Raw genomic sequence first — 24,752 nt, forward strand, 5'->3', positions numbered from 1 at the left:
ATGTATAAAGTATAGGGTGGTTTACAGCAATACAGTATATAATTTAATGTTGGGTTTATCTATGGCAGTATATAGTACTGTATATGCTAAGAGAATAAAGTTTAGATGGAAGTATATTATATACTTCTTACGACGTAGAATTGTAATTTATTATTTGTTGTTAGTAACTCAGCTTATTGTAGAGTATAGTAAGTATCAGTTTATATTTTAGTTTTTTTTTTTATGTAGTTTTCACTTTGGTTTTCTACGTGGTTGTTTGGCAAATGCAGCTACATATCACTAACATTCCTTTCCTTTATTAACGCTGTTCCTTGCGCCCCCCCGTGGTGCTGTTGATCCTGCATAATGCATGGGCATAATGCGACTTTGAAACCCCTCCGCCCACCTCCTATGCATTGCCCATTGGTATGCTAAATTCCTCTTCATATGCACATTCTTTTGTTAAGGCGCTCCTCCTCGCTACACCTATATAAGCTCCTAGCTTGATAATGTTCTCATTCTTCGCCTGAGGACGGCTGCTTGCGTTGTGGCCGAAACGTCGTGAGAATTGTTTTATTATGTTTTATTTTTATTATTTTATTACTTCCCTTCTACGTGACTTTACCGAAAGAACCAAGAAGATGAATCCCTGTAGTCACGAAAGCTTTAAATCGAAAAATATTAAATTCGCTTAACACAGAAATAGTCTGAGTGGTTTCTTCCTAAGTTCATGCATACGTATCTTAATTGTAAGAACTGTATCATGCGGCAATATCTGAATCCTGAGACCGGACATTGGGCTATCATTTTTAGACAGGTAGCTTCTGAAAAAGAGCTAGATAGCTCAAGTGGGTGTTACCTGATAAAATAAAATACTAGTTTAGTAGTTTTCATGGCAAAACATTTGTTTTAGTTTTTCAATGCACACAATTTTATTTGCACGCAAAAGTTGAAAATAAATCATTTTGACCCCAAAATTAATCACATTTGATGTGCTGAATAAAAGTGGGTGGTTTCCTTTCGATATGTTAAATTTTCTTCATGCAAGCCACTCAGTTTTCTTCAGCACATCCTGTGGGCTCAGACGCTATCATGTGAGGAATGCTCAGAAAGCAAGGGAACATTCTGGAAAGCACAGGAGAAACGTAAGGGGCAGTTACAACACCAGCTATGTGGTGTTTGTAACGCACTGCCATGTTGTAGGCTCAAGTGCTATGGTGTGCGGAACGCTCACGGATCGAGGGAACATGTGGAAGCACAAGTGGTGGTTCGGTTACCACACCAATCCTGTGGTGTGAGCAAAAGGTTAACACAATATTAGTGGCAAGTAGGGCAAACTCATTATTACCCACACTCCACTCAATCAACCTGGCCCCAGAGCCATTAAAACTCACCCACAAGTGGCCTCTCAACCCAGACACACGGCAGCCCCTCACATGCCGACTTTCTGACACTCATAGCAGGTATGTGCTCATGCCAGCGGCCACCTGCAAAGTAGCCATTCCACTACATGGTCACCAAAACCCCTCAACCCATGCCATATCGCCGGCATTATTGTGCCAAGGTCGCACCATTGCCTGCCAATCCCCCTTCCCCTACCAATTGGGCTGGAACCCATTCTTCACCAGATTCAATCGGGTGCAGTGTTTTGAGCCCCTTTTCCCATGTTAACATAAACCAAGAGTTTCTTAACACTTTCATCACAATTTTTTTTTCAAAAATATAAGTTACACATTAAATGTGATAAAATAACTATTATGTATTCTGCTTTTCATTGGGAATACTGGCATCTTTCTGAAACCACTTCAAACAACGCACACGCCTCAAACATTCACACATCCCCCCCCCCCACCGTGCGTTCCCCGTGTCCTTGCCGCTCAAGCCGCTGGCGCTCACGTACCCGCAGGCGGCTCACGATCTGCCCGGCCTTCTCGAGCGAGATGTCTCCATGCCGGCTCAGCACCTGCTGCAACGTCTTGAGGACGTCGCCCGCCATGGTGACATCGCCGCACACGTACAGGTGCCCGCCCCTCTCCTGCAGCACCGAGAACACCTGCGCGTCCAAGCACTCGCGCAGGAGGTCCTGCACGTACATCTGGGGGGAGGGGGGGGGCGGGGGCAGTGTGGGGGGCACAGATGCAGCCCAAACATGAGACATCAGACACGCCTAACCTCATCTAAGGCAGATGAGTGATGATGGTGATGGTGGTGAGGATAATGGTGCTCACCTAGCAGGTGCTAGGCTCGCATGAGTGATGATGGTGGTGGTGATGATGGTGGTGCTCACGTTGGCGTGATGGACTCGCGTGAGTGATCGTGGTGATGCTGGTGATGGTGATGATGGTGGTAATGGTGATGGTGCTCACCTTGGGGGTGCTGGGCTCGCGTGAGTGATGGTAGTGATGCTGGTGATGGTGGTGATGGTGGTAATGGTGATGGTGCTCACCTTGGGGGTGCTGGGCTCCCGTGAGTATGCCGTGTGCACCTCAGAGAAGATGCCCTTGCTGCGTGCGAGCTCCATCTCATCACGGTAGATGTCATCCACATATCTCTCCCGGCAACCAAAGAGCAGCATCATCCCGCACGGATGCACACCTGTACCACACAAACACACATACGTGGATTAGCGGTGGCTAGGGTTAAGTCATGGCTAAGTGGTGGTTGTGGTTGAGTAGTGGTTTTAGTTGAACTTTTGTTGTGGTCGAACAGTGCTTGTTTGATAATAATTGTGGCTGAGTAGTAGTGAAACTGTAGTTGTGCTTGAGTAGTGATTGCGGTTGAACTTTAGTTGTGGTTGAATAATGGTTAAGGTTATAGTTGAGTAGTGGTGGGGTTGTGGTTGAGCAGTAGTTGTAGTTGAGTAGTGGTAAAGTTTTTTGTGGTCGAACCTTGTGGTTGCGGTTGAACTATAGTTGTGGTTGAGTTGTGGTTGAACTTTCGCTGTGCTTGAGTAATGGTTGAGTCGTGGTTGAGTAGTGGTTGTGGTTGAACCGTAGTTGTGGCTGACTAGTGGTTGAACCGTAGTCATGGTTGAGTAGTAGTTGAGTTGTGCTTGAACCGTAGTTGTGGTGTGGTTGTGGTTGAACTGTAGTTGTGGTTGCATTGTGGTTGTGGTTGCATTGTGGTTGCATTGTGGTTGTGGTTGGACCGTAGTTGTGGTTGCGTGTGACAGCACCTCGGTGCTCGATGTCATGGAGCCGTTCCTGCCAGAACCCGCGGAACGGAGCGATGCCCGTGCCGGGACCAATCAGGATGCAGGGCAGGCTGGGGTTAGAGGGCAGACGGAACCCCGGGGCCCTGCCATGACAAAAACCGCCACCACAATCATCATATACTAAATAACTGCAATGATTGACAACACTCTATCACAACAACGCGCATTTATATTGCGCCCAGAAAGTAACACACGTCTCACAGTGCAGTTTCATAGCCTTGGGCAGCTTTCTAAATCATAACTGGCACAACAACGTGCAATCAGCCAACATTCCAGGCAATTGTCACGAATAATGAGGGCTACTGATGAGTCAGTTAGAGCCATCAGTTTCCAATTCATTCAAGCTAAAACACAACCCTTAATCCATGGGTTTATTTAACAGCTTGGCTAAATTAAAGATACTTACTGATGATCAAATAATACCAATATGCTCTACATTTATTCTAATCTCAAAAACTAATCAGTAGCGAGCATGAATAGTGCTTGGATTTATAACAATAATGCCTTATGTGTTATAGGTTGCAGGGGTTTGAGGTGGGCAGCAAAGGATAGTGCAGCAATATCCACTGTTGTTCTCTACATCTATGCTCCCACATCTATGCTCCCTGACTTCGCTAGCCCATCCTGAGTAGTGTGATAAAGTCATGTCAAACACATCCCCATGATCGATATGGCATGGGGAGGCCTTTACCCAACAGTTTATTGACAAGACGGCTGTCAAAAAACTTATGAAAATGAGCAAATATCTTAAGTAGGTTTGCCCTGAAGAGGAGTCTTGAGACGAAGGCTAGTTGTCCTGGAGAGATGAAGGACTCGCGTTATTCAACACATTGTGTTTAATTAATTGCGTTGATGTCTGGCCAGCTCACGTGTGCGACAGTCCCGCCTGTGTGCATCGCCGGGCACTGTGACAGAGTTAATTAACTCCAAGACCTCTTCATATTAAACCCAAACCATTGCACAACCTCAAAGACTTAAAAATAATGGACATATATATAAATATTAAAAAGGACCAATGTATCCATTTTGGCAAAACTATGCATGTGAGAAATATATCAAAGGTTGCAGAATTTCAAAAGAGGCATTGACCTGGTGGGTGAGTGGCACTGTTACTGCATATACAGAGGAAACTTGCTGTGCTCCTCGATGCATTTGAGATGCTCTCTGGCATGTGAATCTGTTCTGGTGTACAATTCAGTTGTCTGTGTGTGTGCATGTGTCGAGATAGAGGTATGTGTGTATTTAAGATGTCCCGGTGTTTCAGGGTGTGCGTCATTGTGCTATTCGTTTGTACGTTACTACATTACACTATGACCGACAACCTGGTTACTATTCCCACTCAAAATAAGTGGCAAGTGGAATTAGAACTTCTCAGGTGCATTCCCAAGGTCGACTCAGCCTTCAAACTTAGTACTTGGTGCAATGTGTATACATCAATATTGGCTAGAAAAGGGGAGCCATGTGTGTAGCTGACCACAGCCTTTATTAGTTGCTTGCTCACAACACTTTCACCATCAGTCTGTTACGGATATACGGGGGGTCTTTAAATTATGGTATAGGGTTCATGTGGAGTGGAAGATGCCTTCACAAGGCCCACTCTGTTAAGTGCTAAATCACTATGCATGCCTTCAACATGGCAACCGAACATCGATCTCAATGTGTGTGTGTCCATGTCACCAAATGTGTGTCTGTGTCCGTGTCACCAAGTGTTTGTGTGGCAGCTCACGGGCGCACGAAGCAGGGCACACTGTGCCCGGGCTCGATGTGGCTGAGCCAGGACGAGCAGACGCCATGGTGCAGGGGCCCATGTCCCCCTGCTCAGAGAACATAGGGGTCACGGAACGGGGAGAGGGAGGGGGCAGCCATCATTGTCAACGCATCACAATCAGACCGATAGTATCGCACACTCGCACACCTGCATCAGCAGAAACAACAGCAATAACAGCAACAGCTTCTGTATGAATCCATTGTAATTACTTGGCGTGGAGTCACACATTATGCGCAGGTGTGAGACGCGGCAATGCAACTGTAAGACAATAGCATGTGTACTTAACACGTGATAAAAATTATGCACAGCCCTTTGTCAATCCACTGCTTGATGAAGGCCTTCCTACACCGTATCAGTTTCATGGGGGTCGTTTTTAACCATTATTCACCACGCTGGTCAGTGCGGGTTGGTGAAGATGGGGACAGCCCAAAACCAGTTCAGAGACTACTCGCCATTAATATTAGCCATGGCTATGAATAACTTGCGTTACCGGTTTCATAGTGTGGTGAGCGAATAACCACTGTGACCACCGCTGCCCCCACCCCCTTTAAGATATGAACTCAGGAATTTGCCAAGTGTTCAAAGACGCAGGCAGAATTCCAACGATGTAAACAGCAGATGGCTTGGCACACATAGGTGAGGTGCGCTGAAAGTTAGCAATCTGGGTTCATTGTGCTGCTTATATGCACGCTGATCGTTATCATTTCATAATTACTCACACATCTATTGTGCCTTACTGACATGAGCATTGAGTGACTTGAGTTATTACGCCATGAACATTCATTATCATCAGCAGCAGCAATAATAGCATTCATTATTATCACCAAGACAATCACCTTCAAGAGTAGCAACATCCATCATCATTATCAGTGACATTTACAGTTTTCCACTGAGTGCATCTTACAGTGCAAATTATAACTTATTAAAATTCTGCACTTAAAGTGGGTAGAGGGCTATTACCGTGCAAGAACACACTCAGCTCCCAACCTTTAAGAATTTGGGTTCAAATCGGGGTTGCAGCCGCCTGTAATTAAACAGGGTTCTCAAGTGTAGCAAGCTGGTGGTCTGTGCCTGGTCAATAATGACTAAAAATAAAACAAGGCCAATGCCAACCACTGCTACACCACTGTTTACTGACAACAACCGCCATTCGCCACTAAGTGGCTGTGACGTCACCACAACGCTTGTGCCAGCCAGGCTATGTGCACGTTGAGGCCACGTGATGTGTCGAATGCCCGCTGGCAGGTCACGGGGCAGACCAAGGTGCCACGGGTCGACTGACTGAGATGACTGGCTGATGCACCACCTGTGCCCCCTACTGTGCCAACTTGCTGTGCTTTAGCCACCCGGCGCTCCGCTCGTTGTTGTGAGCGTCGCTCCTCCCCCCTCCGTTGTTGTTGGAGGGCGACTGCCTCAAAATGCCCACTAGCGTCCTTCACGAGCCTCATCCATAGAGGCCGATCTTGACACCGCTGGTACCAGTCATCGGCAAGTCCACTCAGCTCCACATCCTCTTGTACCACATCACTCCATCTCTTTTCTAGCCCATGCCGCACCCGTTTAGCCTCCTCGATCCGGCCGAACAAAAGCTGTTTAGGTATGCGGTGGCTGGGCATGCGGGCTACACCTGTGCTCCCTACTGTGCCAACTTGCTGCGTTTTAGCCGCTCGGCACTTCGTTCTGCCCATCGCTGTTATTAGAGGGCGACTGCCTCCAACTGGCCAGTCACATATTTCACTAGCCTCCTCCATAGGAGCTGATCTTAATACTGCTGGTACCAGCCATCGGCATATCCACTCAGCTCCATATCCTCCAATTCTATATCAGTTAATATATTCTGTAGTCCATGCCATGCTCGTTTAGCCCCTCTATCTGGCCAAACAGTAGCTGCTTGGCAATTCCATGGCTAGACATGCGGGCCACGTACCCCAGCCAAAGCAGCCTCGCTTGCTGGAGGTACTCACCGATGGGACAGTGTCCAGATCTTTGAAAAATCTGTGATTTCCTCACATAATCCAACCTAGTTAAACAAAGGATGAATATTAGGTAGGCCAGCCTTAATGTTTCATATTGGTCCAAATGTTCCTTCAGAGGGGTCCAGGTTTTGCAAGCATAAAGAAAGAAGGGAATAAGTGTGGCTGAGAAGACCTGGAGCTTTGTGTGGAGCTACAGACCAGGTAGCTTCCACACAGTGAAGTGAGACCTCTGCTGCCAAACTGGAACTGATCATAAGCACACTGCCCAGGTTTGGAAACTCCTCCGCTCTCTTCACAACTGCCCCATTAATTATGAGGAGTTTAAATTGCGGTGTGTTTGATGGCACAAAATACCAAGGCAGATGTTGTGTTTTTGTGAGGATGATGGTAAGGCCCCACCTCTTTGTGGCATGTACCAGGCTCAGTAGCAGAGTCTCCAACTCCTCAGAGTGAGCAGAAGTTACCAGATCATCAGCATACATAGATCATCAGCATAAATAACATAGTTATGTATACAGCAAAAAAGCACACACACATATTTACAAGCACACACACATGAAGATAGTGGCGACATGGCCTAGCGATAGCGCGTTCGTCGCTTGTTGCAGAAGTTCAGAGTTCAAATCCAGTTGCTGCCCTAGTTAATACTGTGGTGTGTATTAGTTAAAAAAAATTACGTGCCGGCTGCTTCATAGTGGATGTTCATGATCCTGTGACATCATTTGCAAGATTAGGTCATTGTGTGCCAGTATCATGGTCTCAATTTGGCAATTTAAAATAAATACATGTATCTGCATAGCTATCATTCCCCTAACTGCAAAAACTTGGCAGGACCCTCCTGAAAAAAGTCATGAGACTCAGTGAGGCTTTCCTGTGTATATAATTATAATAAGAGTGGTGTATCTATTAAGTATGCAGGTTATGCAACTGCATCAGAGTCCACTGGACGAAGGGGCCCAGTTACCAAGCGATGAAGAGAGGGGAAAATGGGCAGAGGAGAGCCCATTTCATTCCTTGAACCAGGGCCTGTATCAACCACACGACACCCCTGCTGTCACCTTCCATCCATCGGTGCCCTGTGCAAGGCACCCCAAGTTCTGCGCTGGGCACACGTCTCACCGTGCTTGCGATAGGAGACCACAGCGACGGTGGCATGGATCTGTCCGGGCTGCGCCCGCGGGGACGAGCTGATGGAGTAGTAGCGTGGCTGCAGCAGCGGCAGCTGAGATACGAGCAGCGAGGCGGGGACGCGCACGCCGGGGAACTCGCACAGCGCCTCCAGCACCGAGGGGTTGCCCCTCCACTTCCACTCCTCGTAGGCCTGCTGACCCTGGGGGCAGTGCAGTGGTGGCGGCTCAGTGAAGCGCCAACCTGGCACTCAGCTCTTTGTGATGTTCCACATTCTCTGCATTATACGATGCTCCAGAAAATAAGGAGATGCACCCCAAACTCATGGCAGGTGTCAGTAAAGTTACACCGATCTGGTCACCAACACCCACCTACCAGACTATAAAAGATGCATCCCTAGCTTTAGCTTAAAAAACCGTGGTGTTGTGAATATACCCTTATAAAAAAAGAGTGTTAAGAAGGATTACATAAGTCTCGATCATATAATGTCTTGTCATAATAATAATGATAATCACAACGATGAAGAGGAAAATTGTAATTGATTAGTTCATGGTTGTTTGAGTATATATAATCTAAGTTGACTTGAGAGCTATCTAACAAGGTATGAAGTTTGGCTCAAAGCACGCCGGAGGCTCCCCTACTCCAGAGCACTACTTTCTACTGACAAGCTGTGGCCACACGAGACACATAAGTTGAGGCCAAACAAACATAAAACTCCCGGTACCTCGGAGAAAGGAAAGTAGATTGATGATCCAGCTGTTACCATACCAGGCACGGGACTCAATGCCAAAAAATAAGCAAATACTACCCTTATCTCTGAAAAAGGAGGATGGAGTGAGGGCCAAGCTGTGGAAGTCTGGTAAATGTTTAAGGTCTCCATTGTCTCACAAGAGAGAAACATAAATAAGAAACAAATGATTAAATCTTACACACTGGCCCATTCATACAGCGAGTATGTCAGTGGGCTATGTGAGAGGAGAAGCAACAGAAGAGGGAAGAGAAGATATGAGAAGGTCTGAGGCGCCGGAGTGCAGAGAGCACACAGAGGGGCCAGCCCCCTGATTTTCATGTCGGCCAGGTAGCGTACACTCCTTTGCATGTGGAGCTGCTCTCGATAGAAGTCGTGCATTGCAGGAGAATGGCCTAAATGCCGAATAATAACTGAGAGGTATAGTGGTAAAGCAGTGCAGGAGGTATTGTGTTAAACCAGTGGAGATGCTAAATCTACAGTGAGGGAAAAAAGCATTTGATCCCCTGCTGATTTTGTACGTTTGCCCACTGACAAAGAAATGATCAGTCTATAATTTTAATGGTAGGTTTATTTGAACAGTGAGAGACAGAATAACAACAAGAAAAATTCAGAAAAACGAATGTCAAAAATGTTATAAATTGATTTGCATTTTAATGAGGGAAATAAGTATTTGACCCCTCTGCAAAACATGACTTAGTACTTGGTGGCAAAACCCTTGTTGGCAATCAGAGGTCAGACGTTTCTTGTAGTTGGCCACCAGGTTTGCACACATCTCAGGAGGGATTTTGTTCCACTTCTCTTTGCACATCTTATCCAAGTCATTAAGGTTTCGAGGCTGACGTTTGGCAACTCGAACCTTCAGCTCCCTCCATAGATTTCCTATAGGATTAAGGTCTGGAGACTGGCTAGGCCACTCCAGGACCTTAATGTGCTTCTTCTTGAGCCACTCCTTTGTTGCCTTGGCCGTGTGTTTTGGGTCATTGTCATGCTGGAATACCCATCCACGACCCATTTTCAATGCGCTGGCTGAGGGAAGGAGGTTCTCACCCAATATTTGACGGTACATGGCTCTGTCCATCGTCCCTTTGATGCGATGAAGTTGTCCTGTCCCCTTAGCAGAAAAACAACCCAAAGCATAATGTTTCCACCTCCATGTTTGACGGTAGGGATGGTGTTCTTGGGGTCATAGGCAGCATTCCTCCTCCTCCAATCACGGCGAGTTGAGTTGATGCCAAAGAGATCCATTTTGGTCTCATCTGACCACAACACTTTCACCCAGTTGTCCTCTGAATCATTCAGATGTTCATTGGCAAACTTCAGATGGGCAGGGGGACCTCGCGGGCGCTGCAGGATTTCAATCCTTCACGGCGTAGTGTGTTACCAACTGTTTTCTTGGTGACTATGGTCCCAGCTGCCTTGAGATCGTTGACAAGATCCTCCCGTGTAGTTCTGGGCTGATTCCTCACCGTTCTCATGATCATTGCAACTCCACGAGGTGAGATCTTGCATGGAGCCCCAGGCCGAGGGAGATTGACGTTCTTTTGTGTTTCTTCCATTTGCGAATAATCGCACCAACTGTTGTCACCTTCTCACCAAAGTGCTTGGCGATGGTCTTGTAGCCCATTCCAGCCTTGTGTGTAGGTCTGCAATCTTGTCCCTGACATCCTTGGAGAGCTCTTTGGTCTTGGCCATGGTGGAGAGTTTGGAATCTGATTGATTGCTTCTGTGAACAGGTGTCTTTTATACAGGTAACAAGCTGAGATTAGGAGCACTCCATTTAAGAGTGTGCTCCTAATCTCAGCTCGCTACCTGTATAAAAGACACCTGGGAGCCAGAAATCTTTCTGATTGAGAGGGGGTCAAATACGTATTTCCCTCATTAAAATGCAAATCAATTTATAACATTTTTGACATGCGTTTTTCTGGATTTTGTTGTTGTTATTCTGTCTCACTGTTCAAATAAACCTACCATTAAAATTATAGACTGATCATTTCTTTGTCAGTGGGCAAACGTACAAAATCAGCAGGGGATCAAATACTTTTTCCCTCACTGTAATTGTAGTATTTGCAGTTGTCAAATAATATAAAGTCAATATATACGGCAAGCGAAATTAGGGATACTTTAGGTGAGTGTTACAGAAGAAATGTTGGAGGAAAAAGATAATCCACATTTTCCTACTGGAGAAGGAAAGGCTATGCATCGAACTGTGCCACAAGGTCACATATCATGGGTGACACGAGCTAAAGAAAAAGGTATTGTAAACCACCAAGCCCTGGCATATTTATCATGGTGAATACATCTATACAGTGGATGTTAAATAAAGACGAACATCATCGTTCTACACGTCGTCAAGACCCGACCAAACCTGGCAAGTCGCCAGCTGCTGCATCAACCACTAGGCTGCTGCTGTGTCATCACTCATCAACCTGCTGTCTGCACTGTTTGCGAGATGGTGTACAACGCGTTAACGTTCGCTAGCACAGAAAATTCCTCCACGCTTGTCGTTGTCACCTCAATACTAGTGCGAGAGACGATCTGCTACAAACTGAAAGATTACCTTTGTTGCGTTGTTTGCCTTATAATAAACCTCATATTGTGTACTAGGTGATGCCTTATTAACCTGCATTCTGAATGAAGCCATTGATTAATTTATTTTTACTTTTATTTGTATAACAGTATCAAGTATTTTTTGGACTGAGTGTCAGTTGCCTATTTAATGACTCTCATGTGTGTGGTTGAACAATGTGTAGTGACTGTGCTTGTCATTGTATGGTGCCTGGGCTTAAGAAGCCACGGCGGGTAATGTGTTGTCATTATGTGCAGTCTGGGTTACAGGATGTAGTACCAGCCTGGGTGAGCGCTGGTCAGCGCGGAGGCACCGCGAGCTGAATGCGGTGCGAGCTCCCAGTGAGGGAGCGAGAGGGAGCGTCAGCCAGCCAGGTTTACCGTGGGGCATGATACGCTGGTTGACCTGCTGACATGTGACTGGATGATATTGTAGGGGGGCTACCAGTGGACGGGGGCCACGGGGTGGTCACGTGGTCCAAAAGAGCTCTCGGGAACCTTCGAGAAGGAGCTCGAGAGACCTGAAAGGTGGGCGTGGCGAAGGGAGGAGCCAGCCCCAGCCCGGGGGCATATAACAAAGACCCCGTGAGGAGCTCGGGGTTCTTCGTGTGCTCGAGGTGTTATGAAGATCCACGTCGGGGAGAAGAAGTCTCGAGTCACGCGGTCTGGGACCCAGCTTGTGGTCCGGACTGGGATAGCGAATCGTGTCTAGTTCTGCCGTAGCGTGGTTAGATGGGCATTCGAGACCCAAGTGTAGATTGTGTTATGTTACGTACTGTTGTGTAAATAAATAGTGTTGCTCCTAAGATAACGTCTGCGACTCAGTTGGACTCACTACAAATGTATCAAATGCATCCCTTACATGGGAGATACCTAAGAATCTGAACAATAAGGTTGTCTTCTATCATTGTGTATAACAAATCAATAATATTTTTCGATTTAAAGCTTTCGTGACTGCAGGGATTCATCTTCTTGGTTCTTTCGGTAAAGTCACGTAGAAGGGAAATAATAAAATAATAAAAATAAAAGTTGACAATTGTATTTTATTATGTTTTCTGTTTATTATTTTATTATTTCCCTTCTACGTGCCTTTTACCGAAAGAACCAAGAAAATCAATAATACCCTAGACTAATCAAATATTTAAATAAATGACAGATATGTGCTAGAACAACAAAGGGCAAAAAGTGTGTCTTATGATCTGAAGAATGAAATACTAGCCCTGACCTAATCACAACATTGAATCCTACCTCTTGAATCCTACCCCATGTCTCTTACCCTTAATACAACACTGGTCCTGACTCGCAGTACAATGCTCTCCATGTGTCCCCCACCGTCTCACCTTGGCAAGGAGGTGCAGGCGCTTTCGCTCATCCTCGTCGTCGGTTAGCCCCGCAAAGTGGAGCAGCAGCTGTGGAGACGGGGGCGTCGTGATGTCCAGGAAGTGTGAGAAAGCCTGCGCCAGCGAGCAAGGGGGCAGCCGCCCCTCAGCCTGCCACTCGCTCACCGTGCCTGCACCACACAAGCAAGAATAATACCAATTTTTCCACTGTACAGCCAAGCCATGCTAGGGACGTGCCGCGCATGAGCTTGGAATGGTTCAGGAGGCACTGGACTGATTTTCCACTGTAGGACCAGCTGTCCTGCTGACGTCATAAACAATGCTTGAATCTAGTCATATGTAGACGACATGGTAGTGATGCTTCCTCAGAGTTTACTGACTGACCTACCAGATTCAGACGTATTGGGAGGTCTGCGCATCATTGTTTGGTTCCAGCTCAATATGGCAAATAGTCCATGAACACCATGCAATCTCAACTCGGATTTTACAGTGGAAAAGGGATTACCAGATTGTTGGGGCAAGTATTGAATCTAGTCGCAAATATTGTCCCAACAATCTATTGGACATCTGTGAAAACTACTGAACATCTGTGAAAAAGAGCTTCATAGCTTCTCAAATCCCTCCAGTATGAAGATTCTGATTGTTAGTGAGCACCTATTAAAATAAACAATGCTTTTTTTTACCAAAAATTCCTTTTATTTTACTAGGTAAAGCCCACTGAGCTAATAGCTCTTTTTCAGAAGCGATCTGGCCACAAATAAGAATATCTCAACGAATTGGTTTATCATGTGGAAATTTATAAAAGCCAAATACGTTAAAAATATGTTTCTAAATCTGGAGATAAAAACCAGAGGACCTAGAGAAAAATCCATGCGACCATGGAGAGAGAGACATACAAACCAAATATATAGCAGGCGTCAGGGTCGGGATCGAACCCACGACCTCCTGCATATCAGGCGAGATAGTTAACATCTCACCACCGTGAAGTTATGAAGAGTGGCTGCCTTTGTTTGCAATTTGCTGATGATCACAAATACTTGATTATTTATCTTGTTTACCCAGGAAAGCCTCACTGAGTCTCATAACTATTTTTAGGAGGGTCCTTACAGTAAGGAGCGAGGATTTCGATGTATATTTTAATTTAGTAAATTGTGGGGCATTTTTCTAATTTGGCAATATTGGACCATGATGCAGCATGCAATGACCTACTCTTACAAATGACATCACTAGATCTTTAACTTTCACGATGATGCAGACAATGTGTATTTTTATGATTAACAAACCTGCAGTATTAATCACGAAACCTCATGCCACTGTAAGGTTGAGACAACTTAAATGAGGTCCAGGCCAAGTTCACATAGCACTTGTCACCGATGTTATGCATGGTCAGGAATTGAAAGTTGTTCCTTTTTGGTAAATCTTGTCTTTAGAGAACAGAGACGCAGGCCTCTACCCATCAACATATTCCTAACATAAATTGTATTTTATTGCTTATTCGCACAAAAAAAAATAAGGCAAAAACAAACAGTGCAAATAAAGAAGGTAAAAAAAACATGTGCAGTTGAAGTTGGAAACCCAAGAGGGCTTATATGAAAACCACACCAAAAAAAAGAACAATGTATATACAAAACGTATTCACCAATCAATTAAACAAAGCATACTAATTACAAATAAACATGTTAAACTCAGTGTTCAAAAAAACGTGTCTTTGTGCGTGCATGTGTGCATATGTGTATGTAAGAGTTAGACTACATGGAGGGACTACTGGGTAGTTTGGATCTTTAGGCTGACCTGTAGTCTATGCTTGAAGTTATTGAGGGATGATGATATTTTTATATTCTTTGCTTCTTTCGGTAATGTCACGTAGATAGGAAATTAGAATAAAAATAATAAAAAATAAAAGAATAAAAACAAAAAAATACAAATGTGGACTGTAGCCTGGTTCTTAACATCTGTGAGCATACTGGTATTCTATAATGTAGTCTGTCGCCTGGTTCTTAACCTTGGTGAGTGTACTGGCAGTCTATAATGTAGACTGTAGCCTGGTTTTTAAGCTGGTGAGCATGTTTATGATAGTTTGTCAATGTGAAGATAGGAATTCCAGAGTACAGAACCTCTATATCTGATAGAGAATTGACTATGGGTGGTACGGCAGTGGGGAGGGTGAAGGTGATCGGAGTGTCTCATGTTGTATGCATGGATTTGGGAATTAACCTGGAAGAATACTTTGAAGGGTTTCGGTAAGATGTCACGGAGGTACGTGCATTTATAGATAAAGATGCATATTTGGAGTATATTAATGTTGTAGATGGACATTAAATTGAGTTTCTTAAATATCGGGGCAGATGGAGCCAAGTACTTTGAGGAGGTGGCCAGTCTTGCAAATTTATTTTGGATGATGTGTAACTTCTTCTTGGTTGATAATTGTTTTTTTACCCTTCTATCTGGCAACAAAACTGACACCTTTTTACAAGGAGTCATGTTTGCATAGACCGCAATACCTGCAGTCATAATACAAACAAAAGAACATAACTCTGATAATGTGCACTGTCCATGAAGTTGATTGGTCCACACCCGAGACAGCTTTCCTTAGAGCCTAGTCTCTAATGGGTTGGACCAGATGACACCAAAAGGCGCACAACTCAAAGACAGTTTTGTTGCCAGATAGAAGGGTAAAAAACCAATTATCATATTTTTACTGGCAAATGAGGTTCCCATAGTGTAGATGCTTGCCCCGAGCTCTCATACTCTGATGGTACAATTCAGTGGGCTCACATGACATTGACTTCTCCAAGACAGAGGTTCTCTGCAAGCCATCTGGCTATCATGAGAGATTCGTTCATGAGGCGATCCACATATACAAACACAGAGACAATTTCAACCGAGAAGATGGATTCTGGCTTAGCAATCATTCGAAGGACGTAATAAACCATTTCGGATCTTAACTGATTGTGTTCACGTTTACGGTGACTTTCAGACCGCGTTCCACTCACTGGCATTGTATTCTCCGCAGGGAATGGATTCTTTGCTCCGCTGCAATTTTCCCCTCACCACTCACCCATTGACACGACGGTCAATGGTACAGGGTATAGTGGCAGATGTTGTGGCATTTGTATGCTTGGTGATACACATTAGGGTGGGTAGAATAATACATAGTGTTATATTAAAATGTATAAGGCAGCAACTGCGGCAGCAGCAGCAGCAACTGCGGCAGCAGCAGCAGCAACTGCGGCAGCAGCAGCAGCAACTGCGGCAGCAGCAGCAGCAACTGCGGCAGCAGCAGCAGCAACTGCGGCAGCAGCAGCAGCAACTGCGGCAGCAGCAGCAGCAACTGCGGCAGCAGCAGCAGCAACTGCGGCAGCAGCAGCAGCAACTGCGGCAGCAGCAGCAGCAACTGCGGCAGCAGCAGCAGCAACTGCGGCAGCAGCAGCAGCAACTGCGGCAGCAGCAGCAGCAACTGCGGCAGCAGCAGCAGCAACTGCGGCAGCAGCAGCAGCAACTGCGGCAGCAGCAGCAGCAACTGCGGCAGCAGCAGCAGCAACTGCGGCAGCAGCAGCAGCAACTGCGGCAGCAGCAGCAGCAACTGCGGCAGCAGCAGCAGCAACTGCGGCAGCAGCAGCAGCAACTGCGGCAGCAGCAGCAGCAACTGCGGCAGCAGCAGCAGCAACTGCGGCAGCAGCAGCAGCAACTGCGGCAGCAGCAGCAGCAACTGCGGCAGCAGCAGCAGCAACTGCGGCAGCAGCAGCAGCAACTGCGGCAGCAGCAGCAGCAACTGCGGCAGCAGCAGCAGCAACTGCGGCAGCAGCAGCAGCAACTGCGGCAGCAGCAGCAGCAACTGCGGCAGCAGCAGCAGCAACTGCGGCAGCAGCAGCAGCAACTGCGGCAGCAGCAGCAGCAACTGCGGCAGCAGCAGCAGCAACTGCGGCAGCAGCAGCAACTGCGGCAGCAGCAGCAACTGCGGCAGCAGCAGCAACTGCGGCAGCAGCAGCAACTGTGGCCTGCATAATGCACATGCATATGTAGTACTAATCACATTCCTGCATTTCCCATAAATATGCTAAATTCCTCTTGATATGCAAATTCCTTTGTCAAGGCGCCCAGCTTATATATATGCTCCAAGCTCGTGTGCTGTTTCATTCAGACTCTGTCGTCTCGACAGACCTGGTTTTCACCTGAGGACGGCTGCTTGCGTTGTGGCCGAAACGTCGTGAGAATTATTTTATTTTTATTATTTTATTACTTCCCTTCTAAATGACTTTACCGAAAGAACCAAGAAGATGAATCCCTGCAGTCACGAAAGCTTTAAATCGAGATATGTAACTTATGTAGGTAGGAAGCATATGCATTGACACAGACAATATTGCAATAGATGAGATATAGGTAAATTAAGCTGTAGTATAGATTTATGAAGCAGGCCTGATGACCCAGACCACCCATCTTTCTGATGATACCAATGGACGTCATCACTTTACTGCAGACAAAGTGAATTTGATCTTTTCAACACAATTTTCCATCAACTAATATTCCAAGCAATCTAGTGGATGAAACCTGACCCATTTAATTCCCAGTAATAGAGATTCTGGTTTTGATTTAAAGCTTTCGTGACTACAGGGATTCATATTCTTGGTTGTTTTGGTAAAGTCACGTAGAGGGAAGTAATAAAATAATATAAATATAAAACAATAAAAAACAATATTAATATTATTTTATTATTTCCCTTCTATGTGACTTTACCGAAAGAACCAAAAATATAAAGATTCTGGTTCTTTTTTTTTACAATATTTATTATTCTTACCAGTGAATATCATAAAGTTGGATTTTTTAACATTTTAAGATAATTTGTTTTTCTGGAACCATTCGGAAAAGTTTACTATGCCTGTATTGAATTCATTGATTAGTGAATTTAAATTCTTGCGTGATAAAATAGAGCTAATATCATCAGCAAAAAGTATGGGAAGTAAGTTAGAAGACACAGCAGCAATATCGGATGGACATAGGATATAACTGATCAAGTTCCATCATAGCTCTTTACAATGCCCAGGGATATCCGCTTGGTGGCAACATTAAATTCAGAACCCGAGACAGCACAACACTTGCATCAGATTCAGAACCCCAGACAGCAGCTGCTTCCTTGAGCTTGAGAACTCAGGAGAGCTGCACTCACCGAAGGGAGTGTCGAGCTCCCGGGAGACCTGCAGGAGCATGATCTGTGTGGCAGGTGATGTGTCCTGGAGTCGCGCCAGCAGCTCGTGCACCAGCTCGTCCCGGTTGGACGGGAACACACCCAGGTGGTCGCCCGGTTCGTAGCTCAGCTCCGGGCGACCGTGCACATCCAGGCGAACCAGCACCGTGGAGCGGCTTCACCGGCATCCAAGGGCACAGACATCAACGTCAACATCAACGTCAACATCAACATAACACGTAGGCATTCGCGACCAATATTATTCATAATCAACGTTTTTGGGTTTAGATCGCGTTATTTATAAATGTGTCGTAACCCTCCACCACCCGACACGGCCAATCAGTAAAAAAGTGTCATGTTGACAAAAGACAAATAGTTCACTGCTTTAGCCCACCGGTGTGTTGTCTCCCGTTCTTATATAGAGTAGCAGCAGGGTGACGTCATCATTAACTCATTAACTCGTCAGGTGCAAAGATTTGAGGGGGGGTTATTATAATTATATACTAGATTAGTAATCAGGCTATTGTTACGATGCGAGTTGTAGATTAGTAATCATTTGGCATGTGTTTTATTGTGATTATGTTACATTAGTAATCAGTTAGTGTTTGTTTCCCTTATAAGGAATTGTAATGTATCTTATTTAATAATACGCTTCCAGGCCGCACTAAGCCTGTAGCTGTCTGAGCGATTAAATTTATTTCTGTTTCTCTCAATTTCAATGGATTCTCTAATTAGTCTTTGCCAGTAGTAACTAGTTTTACACAATACTTCAACGTTGTCAAAATCAATTGAGTGTCCCTGTTGGCATGCATGTTCTGCCACTGCCGACAGTTGTGTTTGCGATAGTTTAATATTTCTCTGGTGTTCTTTTAGTCTTACACTAACGTTACGCCCTGTCTGTCCAATATAGCATCTGCCACATACACAATTAATCCGATATACACCGTCTGTTGATAATTTAGGTAATTCGTCTTTAGTGCACGTTACTAGTTGTTGAATTTTGTGTACTGTACCAAATCTTACTGTAATGTTTTCCTTTTGCAAAACACGGGCTAATTTGTCAGTTACTCCTGAGATAAATGGTATTTTTATTGTTTTGATAATCTGATCGCTTTCAGCAGTGTTGCTTTGCGATCGTGATTTGGCATTTAGTGCTCTGTTAATTTGAGCATTATTGTAGCCATTCTGTCTTAAACATGTTAAAGAAGCACTAAGACAGAATGGCTAAATATAACAATAGCACATTGATAATCAACAGCAACTATGCTAAAATAACAGCAGCATAAACACTAACAGCAAGTTATGGAGCTGTGGTATTAATCTGAGCCAGAGCACACAGTTGCTAACCTGGACTTGCTGCTCTGCAGATTTTCGCAGGAGAGAAGGGAGGCTGAGGAAATCTTTCGCTTGTGGATCGTGGAGAGAGCTGTGTGATGGGGAGAGGGCGAGGGATCAGGGATATGAGGTCTTAGTCATAGAGTCAAACACAGGAACAATGATTAGCATAATACACATGTAGGCAGGCACATAGGTCGGTGGGTAAGTTATTGCGTTTATGCTTAATTGTATGCTTAATTGTATGTTGAACAACTTTCGCACCGCTCAAGGTTGAGTTGATGTGTTACGTAGATAGATGTTTGAATGGATGATTAAGCAGATGGGTGGATTTGGTGAGAGGCTAGGTGGGTGTTACACAAGTAAGTTGGACGGCAATTCCAATGATTGTACAAGTGATCAGATGAGTGGTTAAGCAGTTTATTTGGTGTGTAGTTAACCAATTTAGTAGGTACATATAGTTGAGGTGGTGGCTGGAAGATGTGTTCAGCACCTGACAGGAGGTCAGGGGATTCACTGGCCGGCACTAAGAGGCAGCGGTCAGGCCGCCACGTCCGCTCACTCCGCGCCAGGGAGGTCGCCACCTTGTCCATGCTCACTCCCCCGCCCACGTGAAACACCTCGCACGCAGCCTGTGTGTACAAACACAGAATTAAGGACACTTCACGGTGCGAATGTGCTGAATGACCTCAGACAATAGAACATCTATTGAACAACTTTACACCTATACTCATTCCGTGGAAGTATCTCATCTCGAAGAAGCTCTTAACTGTATGTCAAATCTTAACATCATCCTGCATGTGTGTCTCTTCCTCCAAACGACATCACCAAGACAAAGATAACGAGTTCAGCATTCCAGAGCTTAGAGGTAAGTGCTGTTAGCGAGCCCAAGCCGCTTACCACTAACGCACACAGACAAACCACTCGGGTTGTGAGTGGTAAGTCTGTGTCTTTATACATATATACACATTTAATACACACTCATACACAGTTTGAGTACAGTTTATGGATAGTGTTAGGTTTATGCTTCGAGCGCGGTTTATGATAATGTTTATGGTCGGGGTTTATTTACAGTTAAATTTGGATTTTCGAAATAAATTCAGAGTTTAGGGCTTGGGTTCAGAATTGTGAGTTATTACTTGGTTAGTGTTTGGCTTAGATGTTATGCTTAGGGTTAGAGTTATTGTCACCTTAAAGACGTTGTCCACTCAGGTGCATAAGAGTAAGGTTTATGGTTTTATTTCAATTCATAACTATAGTTGGATTTAGGCTGAGCTTCGAGTAGACTTATGAGTTATGCCCGTCGTCACCTGGAAGGCGCAGTGCGCCCAGGTGCGGAACGCTTCCTCCTGGCCCCCCAGCTCGTCCCCCTCCCCGATTCGCAGGATCCTCTCCGCGCCCACGTCTCCCAGCAGCGCGTCCACTGCGTGGCCAAACGCCGCAAAGTGAGGGTAGGCACGGGAGCCCAGCCCGAACACCGAGAACCTGAAGGACACCGGCCCATAGAGACGCCATAAAAATCTCGTGAACATACCAAAGACATACTGTGATGCTACCATGCATCAAATACCATAGTTATAAGCATGAGGATACAAACCAATTTATATTGTACAGGACATATCGTCATACTAACAATTCAATTAATAATATGCACAATATTTCCTGGACAAAATGTATCTCTATGGTGTTACTATAGAAAGACCATGAGTACACCATCCCTTGTTTTTGGGTGTGTTTGCACTGGTGGTGCAGTGTCATCGAGCAGTGCATTGCGATACTTGCGATCCGGCTTCGAAACCTAATTATGATGCATATTGTGAGAATTTGTATCTCTCCTTGAACTCCCCTCTAACCTAAACTATTTTTATTTTGCCAGGTAAAGCCCACTGAGCTATGTAGCTCTTTTTTAGAAGTGACCTGGCTAAAATAAATGATAGCTCAACGAAGTGGCTTATCACGTGGAAATTTATAACAGCCAAATACTATAAACGCATGTTTCTAAATGTGGAAGGAAAAATTGGAGAACCCAGAAAAAATCTACGTGACCACAGGGAAAACATGCAAACTAGAAATATACAGGCTTCAGGGTCAGGTCAACTCAGCCTAAATTAGTGTCTGCTGGTACTGCGAAGACAAAAGGGGCCAGAGTACCCATACTGTGTGCCACACTGGCCTTGATAGATGCTTACTAACACAATTTAACCCTAGACCCTACAAGGCTAAACATGTGATATAGTGAGTGTGAACAGTAGAGTGGACGAGCAAGTATGAATAAATAGGATTTGAGCATTCTGTCACCTGACATTCTTGAGGGATCCGACTTTCTGCTCTGCTGATGAGCACTGGTGAAGCAAGGTTGTGAGGTTTTTGAAGAATGTCTGCGCCATGAACACAACAACAAACCACAACAACAAGTAAATAACAACATGAATAACATCATGAACATCAACAATACAATACCTCTGGGAGGTCTGTAGGTCCTTTATTGGCCTCAATCCTAGTAAAATCTGATCCTCCATCAAATCCACCTTCATCATATAACCCTGACCCTGAATCTTAACTCGAACCCAATCTCCTCACTATTACTCGACCTCACCTCCCCATTCTCGGGGGGGTCTCCGTTGCCGAAGGTGCTGGTGACGACCAGAACGAGCGCCTCGTGCTCCAGGTCTACCATGTTGTAGTCTTGCATGCACACCACCTGTACACACACACACATTTATACACACATACTGTAGATATATATGCAAAACATGTGTTCATGTACACATTTACATACATATATACACGCACACAACCTGTCCATATTTTTCCAGACTTACTATATATATGTTCACAACGTGTACAAAGACAAGGCCCCCCTTATAGCCTTAACACATCACACCAAGTACTCATTTGAGGCAGAGTCGACCTCGGGGAGGCCCAAGACCAGTTCAGATAAGCGGCACTGGTGTTGGCTGTGAGCCGGAAACGAACTTGGGTCGTAGCACAGCGTGCTAACTGCTACATTACCGCTTCCACATAACCTGTACACAACAACAACAACAACCGCTGTTCGCCACGAAGTGGCGGTGACATCACCACGGTGCTTGTGCCAGGCGATGTGCATGTTAAGGCCACTTGAAGTGTCGAACACCTACTGGCAGCAAGTCACGAGACAGACCCAGGTGCCATGGGTTGGCTGACTGAGATAACTGGCCGATGCACCACCTGTGCCCCCTACTGTGCCACCTTGCTGAGTTTTATCCACCCGGTGCTCCGCTAGTTGTTGTGAGCATCGTTCCTCTCCCCTCCATTGTTGCTGGAGGGTGACTGCCTCCAACTGCCTAGTAGCGTCCTTTACGAGCCTCTTGCACAGAGGCCGTCATTGGCAAGTCCACTCAGCTCCACATCCTATTGTACCACATCACTCCATCTCTTCTCTAGCCCATGCTGTGCCCGTTTATACCCCTATATCCGGCCAAACAAAAGCTGTTTAGGTATGTGGTGGCTGGGCATGTGGGCTACATGACTCAGCCATGCGGGCTACATGACTCAACCAATGCAGCCTTTCCTGCCGGAGGAGCTCACCGATGGGACTTTGTCCAGATCTATCAAGGATTTGTGAGATTTTCACACAATCCAGTCTGGTTAAACCCAGGATGGATCGTATGCAGGCCAGCCTAAATGTTTCTAACCGGCGAAGATGTTCCATTAGGGGAGTCCACGTTTCACAAGCATAGAGAATGGAGGGAACGACCGTGGTCGAGAAGACCCGAAGCTTCATGCGGAGCGACAGACCAGGCAGCTTCCACACAGCGATAAGGAGCAGATGAAAAAATGATGCCGCTCGAATGATTCGGAGTGAGATCTCTGCTATTAAACTGGAGCCGGTTATGAGCACACTGCTCAGGTATGGAAACTCTCCACTGCCTCCACAACTGCCCTATCACCAATAGGGAGTTGAGGGGGTGAAGTGTTTGATGACACAAAATACCCAGGCAGATGCTTAGTTTTGGTGAGGCTGATAGTAAGGCCCCACCTCTAAGTGGCACGCTAAAGGTTCAGCAGCCTCCAACTCCTCCTCTGAGTGAGCAGCAATCACCAGATCATCAGGATATATAACATGGTTGACCAATAGGGAGCCATCTCCTCACCACACCCGGACATCGATCAGCCTCCCATTGTATCTGTACCAGATGGAGATTCCTCCTGTACAGCCATTGAAGGTTTCACAAACTACGTGGTTGAAAAAGATGTTAAATAATGTGCGAGCGAGAGGACATCCCTGTCGCACCCCAAGGTGAACAGGGAATGGCTCTGACTCCCAGCCACATAGTTTTACCTGGGCCTGCCCATCATCATGAAGGTCCTTAATGATTGTGGGCAGTCAGGGACTCCGAAAGCATAAAATCAACCCAGAGCCCAGGCCTATTGATGGTATCATAGGCCCTGACCAGGTCAATAAAGCAAAGATGTAGGACCTGTTGGAATTCCCTACACCTTTGCTGTAGCAGACATGACAGAAAATATGGCATCTGTGCAGCACCGCCCTGGCCTGAAACCACACTGGGGCTCTGCCTCTCCTCAGCGTGCCTGGCAAGGCGATGTTGAATAATCCTTGCCAGGAGCTTTCCAGGCACACTGAGGAGGGAGATGCCTCTGTAGTTGTTACAGTCTGTGCGGTCCCCCCTTCTTAAAGAGGGGGGCCACCAGGGCATCCTTCCAACCCTGCGGAACCTGTCCAGTGGTTCAGACTGTTATTATGATGAAATATAGGATAGTCTGTGCACAAACGCCACCATTCCTCAGCATTTCGCTTCTATATGCATTCATACAAATGCGCTTCTAGTTGTACCAACTGAATTGCTGTTAAACTGGCCCTGGGGACCTCACTGCAGCAGTGGGTGGGATTTTAATTGGGCGTTGAATGCAATAATAAAAAATCAATCTTCAGATCGAGTATTCTTTACATATGTAATGCGGGCATAAATGGGCGGGTCGGATGTGACGATCCGAGAGGGAGGAGTCAGGGTCACGTGGGGGGAGATGTTATAGCGGGGAGACAGGAAGACATCTGGGTCAGTCGGGGGAGTGAAGAGTGGAGACCACGTTGGGTGGTCGCCGTGCCTCAGCCTGGTGGCTGAGGGGCTCATGACGGCGCCAGCCAGCGGGGTGGAAGAGAGAGTTGGGGATAGAGACAGAGAGTGGCGAGATCGCCACAGAGGCCACGCAGGGCTGAGGTTGGAGAGTGGCGAGATCGCCACAGAGGCCACGCAGGGCGGACGTTAGAGAGTGGCGAGATCGCCACAGAGGCCACGCAGGGCTGAGGTTGGAGAGTGGCGAGATCGCCACACACGGTAAGACTCGGCACCGCCAGCCAGCGGTGACCGAGCACGGAGGAACGGGGAGCAGCGGTGGAGCTGCTGTGAGACCAGCCAGAGAGCTGCAGCAGGGACCTGCAGCGGAGCTGCAGGAGCGCGGAAGGCTACGGGAGCGAAGGCAGCTGTGGAGCTGCCAAGCGGGGGAGACTCT

At 46.0% G+C, this 24,752-nt stretch overlaps 1 protein-coding gene across 2 annotated transcripts in view; it reads right to left on the reverse strand.

Moving 5' to 3' along the window:
* Positions 1-24,752, reverse strand: part of LOC144730847 (nitric oxide synthase 1-like) — a 61,709-nt gene that overhangs the window by 14,758 nt on the left and 22,199 nt on the right. For both annotated transcript variants that reach the window (XM_078611620.1, XM_078611621.1), the window contains 12 exons: positions 21,835-21,939; positions 21,537-21,616; positions 20,549-20,723; positions 19,732-19,870; positions 19,251-19,329; positions 17,886-18,079; positions 12,722-12,891; positions 8,057-8,267; positions 4,920-5,007; positions 3,155-3,276; positions 2,426-2,574; positions 1,880-2,074 (listed from right to left, as the gene is read on the reverse strand). In XM_078611620.1, coding sequence (XP_078467746.1) covers positions 1,880-2,074; positions 2,426-2,574; positions 3,155-3,276; positions 4,920-5,007; positions 8,057-8,267; positions 12,722-12,891; positions 17,886-18,079; positions 19,251-19,329; positions 19,732-19,870; positions 20,549-20,723; positions 21,537-21,616; positions 21,835-21,939 — 1,707 coding nt within the window. The remainder of the gene's footprint in view (positions 1-1,879; positions 2,075-2,425; positions 2,575-3,154; positions 3,277-4,919; positions 5,008-8,056; positions 8,268-12,721; positions 12,892-17,885; positions 18,080-19,250; positions 19,330-19,731; positions 19,871-20,548; positions 20,724-21,536; positions 21,617-21,834; positions 21,940-24,752) is intronic.

Source organism: Lampetra planeri, chromosome 37 (genome assembly GCF_965212315.1).
Source record: "Lampetra planeri chromosome 37, kcLamPlan1.2.h2, whole genome shotgun sequence".
NCBI classification, from domain to species: Eukaryota; Metazoa; Chordata; class Hyperoartia; order Petromyzontiformes; family Petromyzontidae; genus Lampetra; species Lampetra planeri.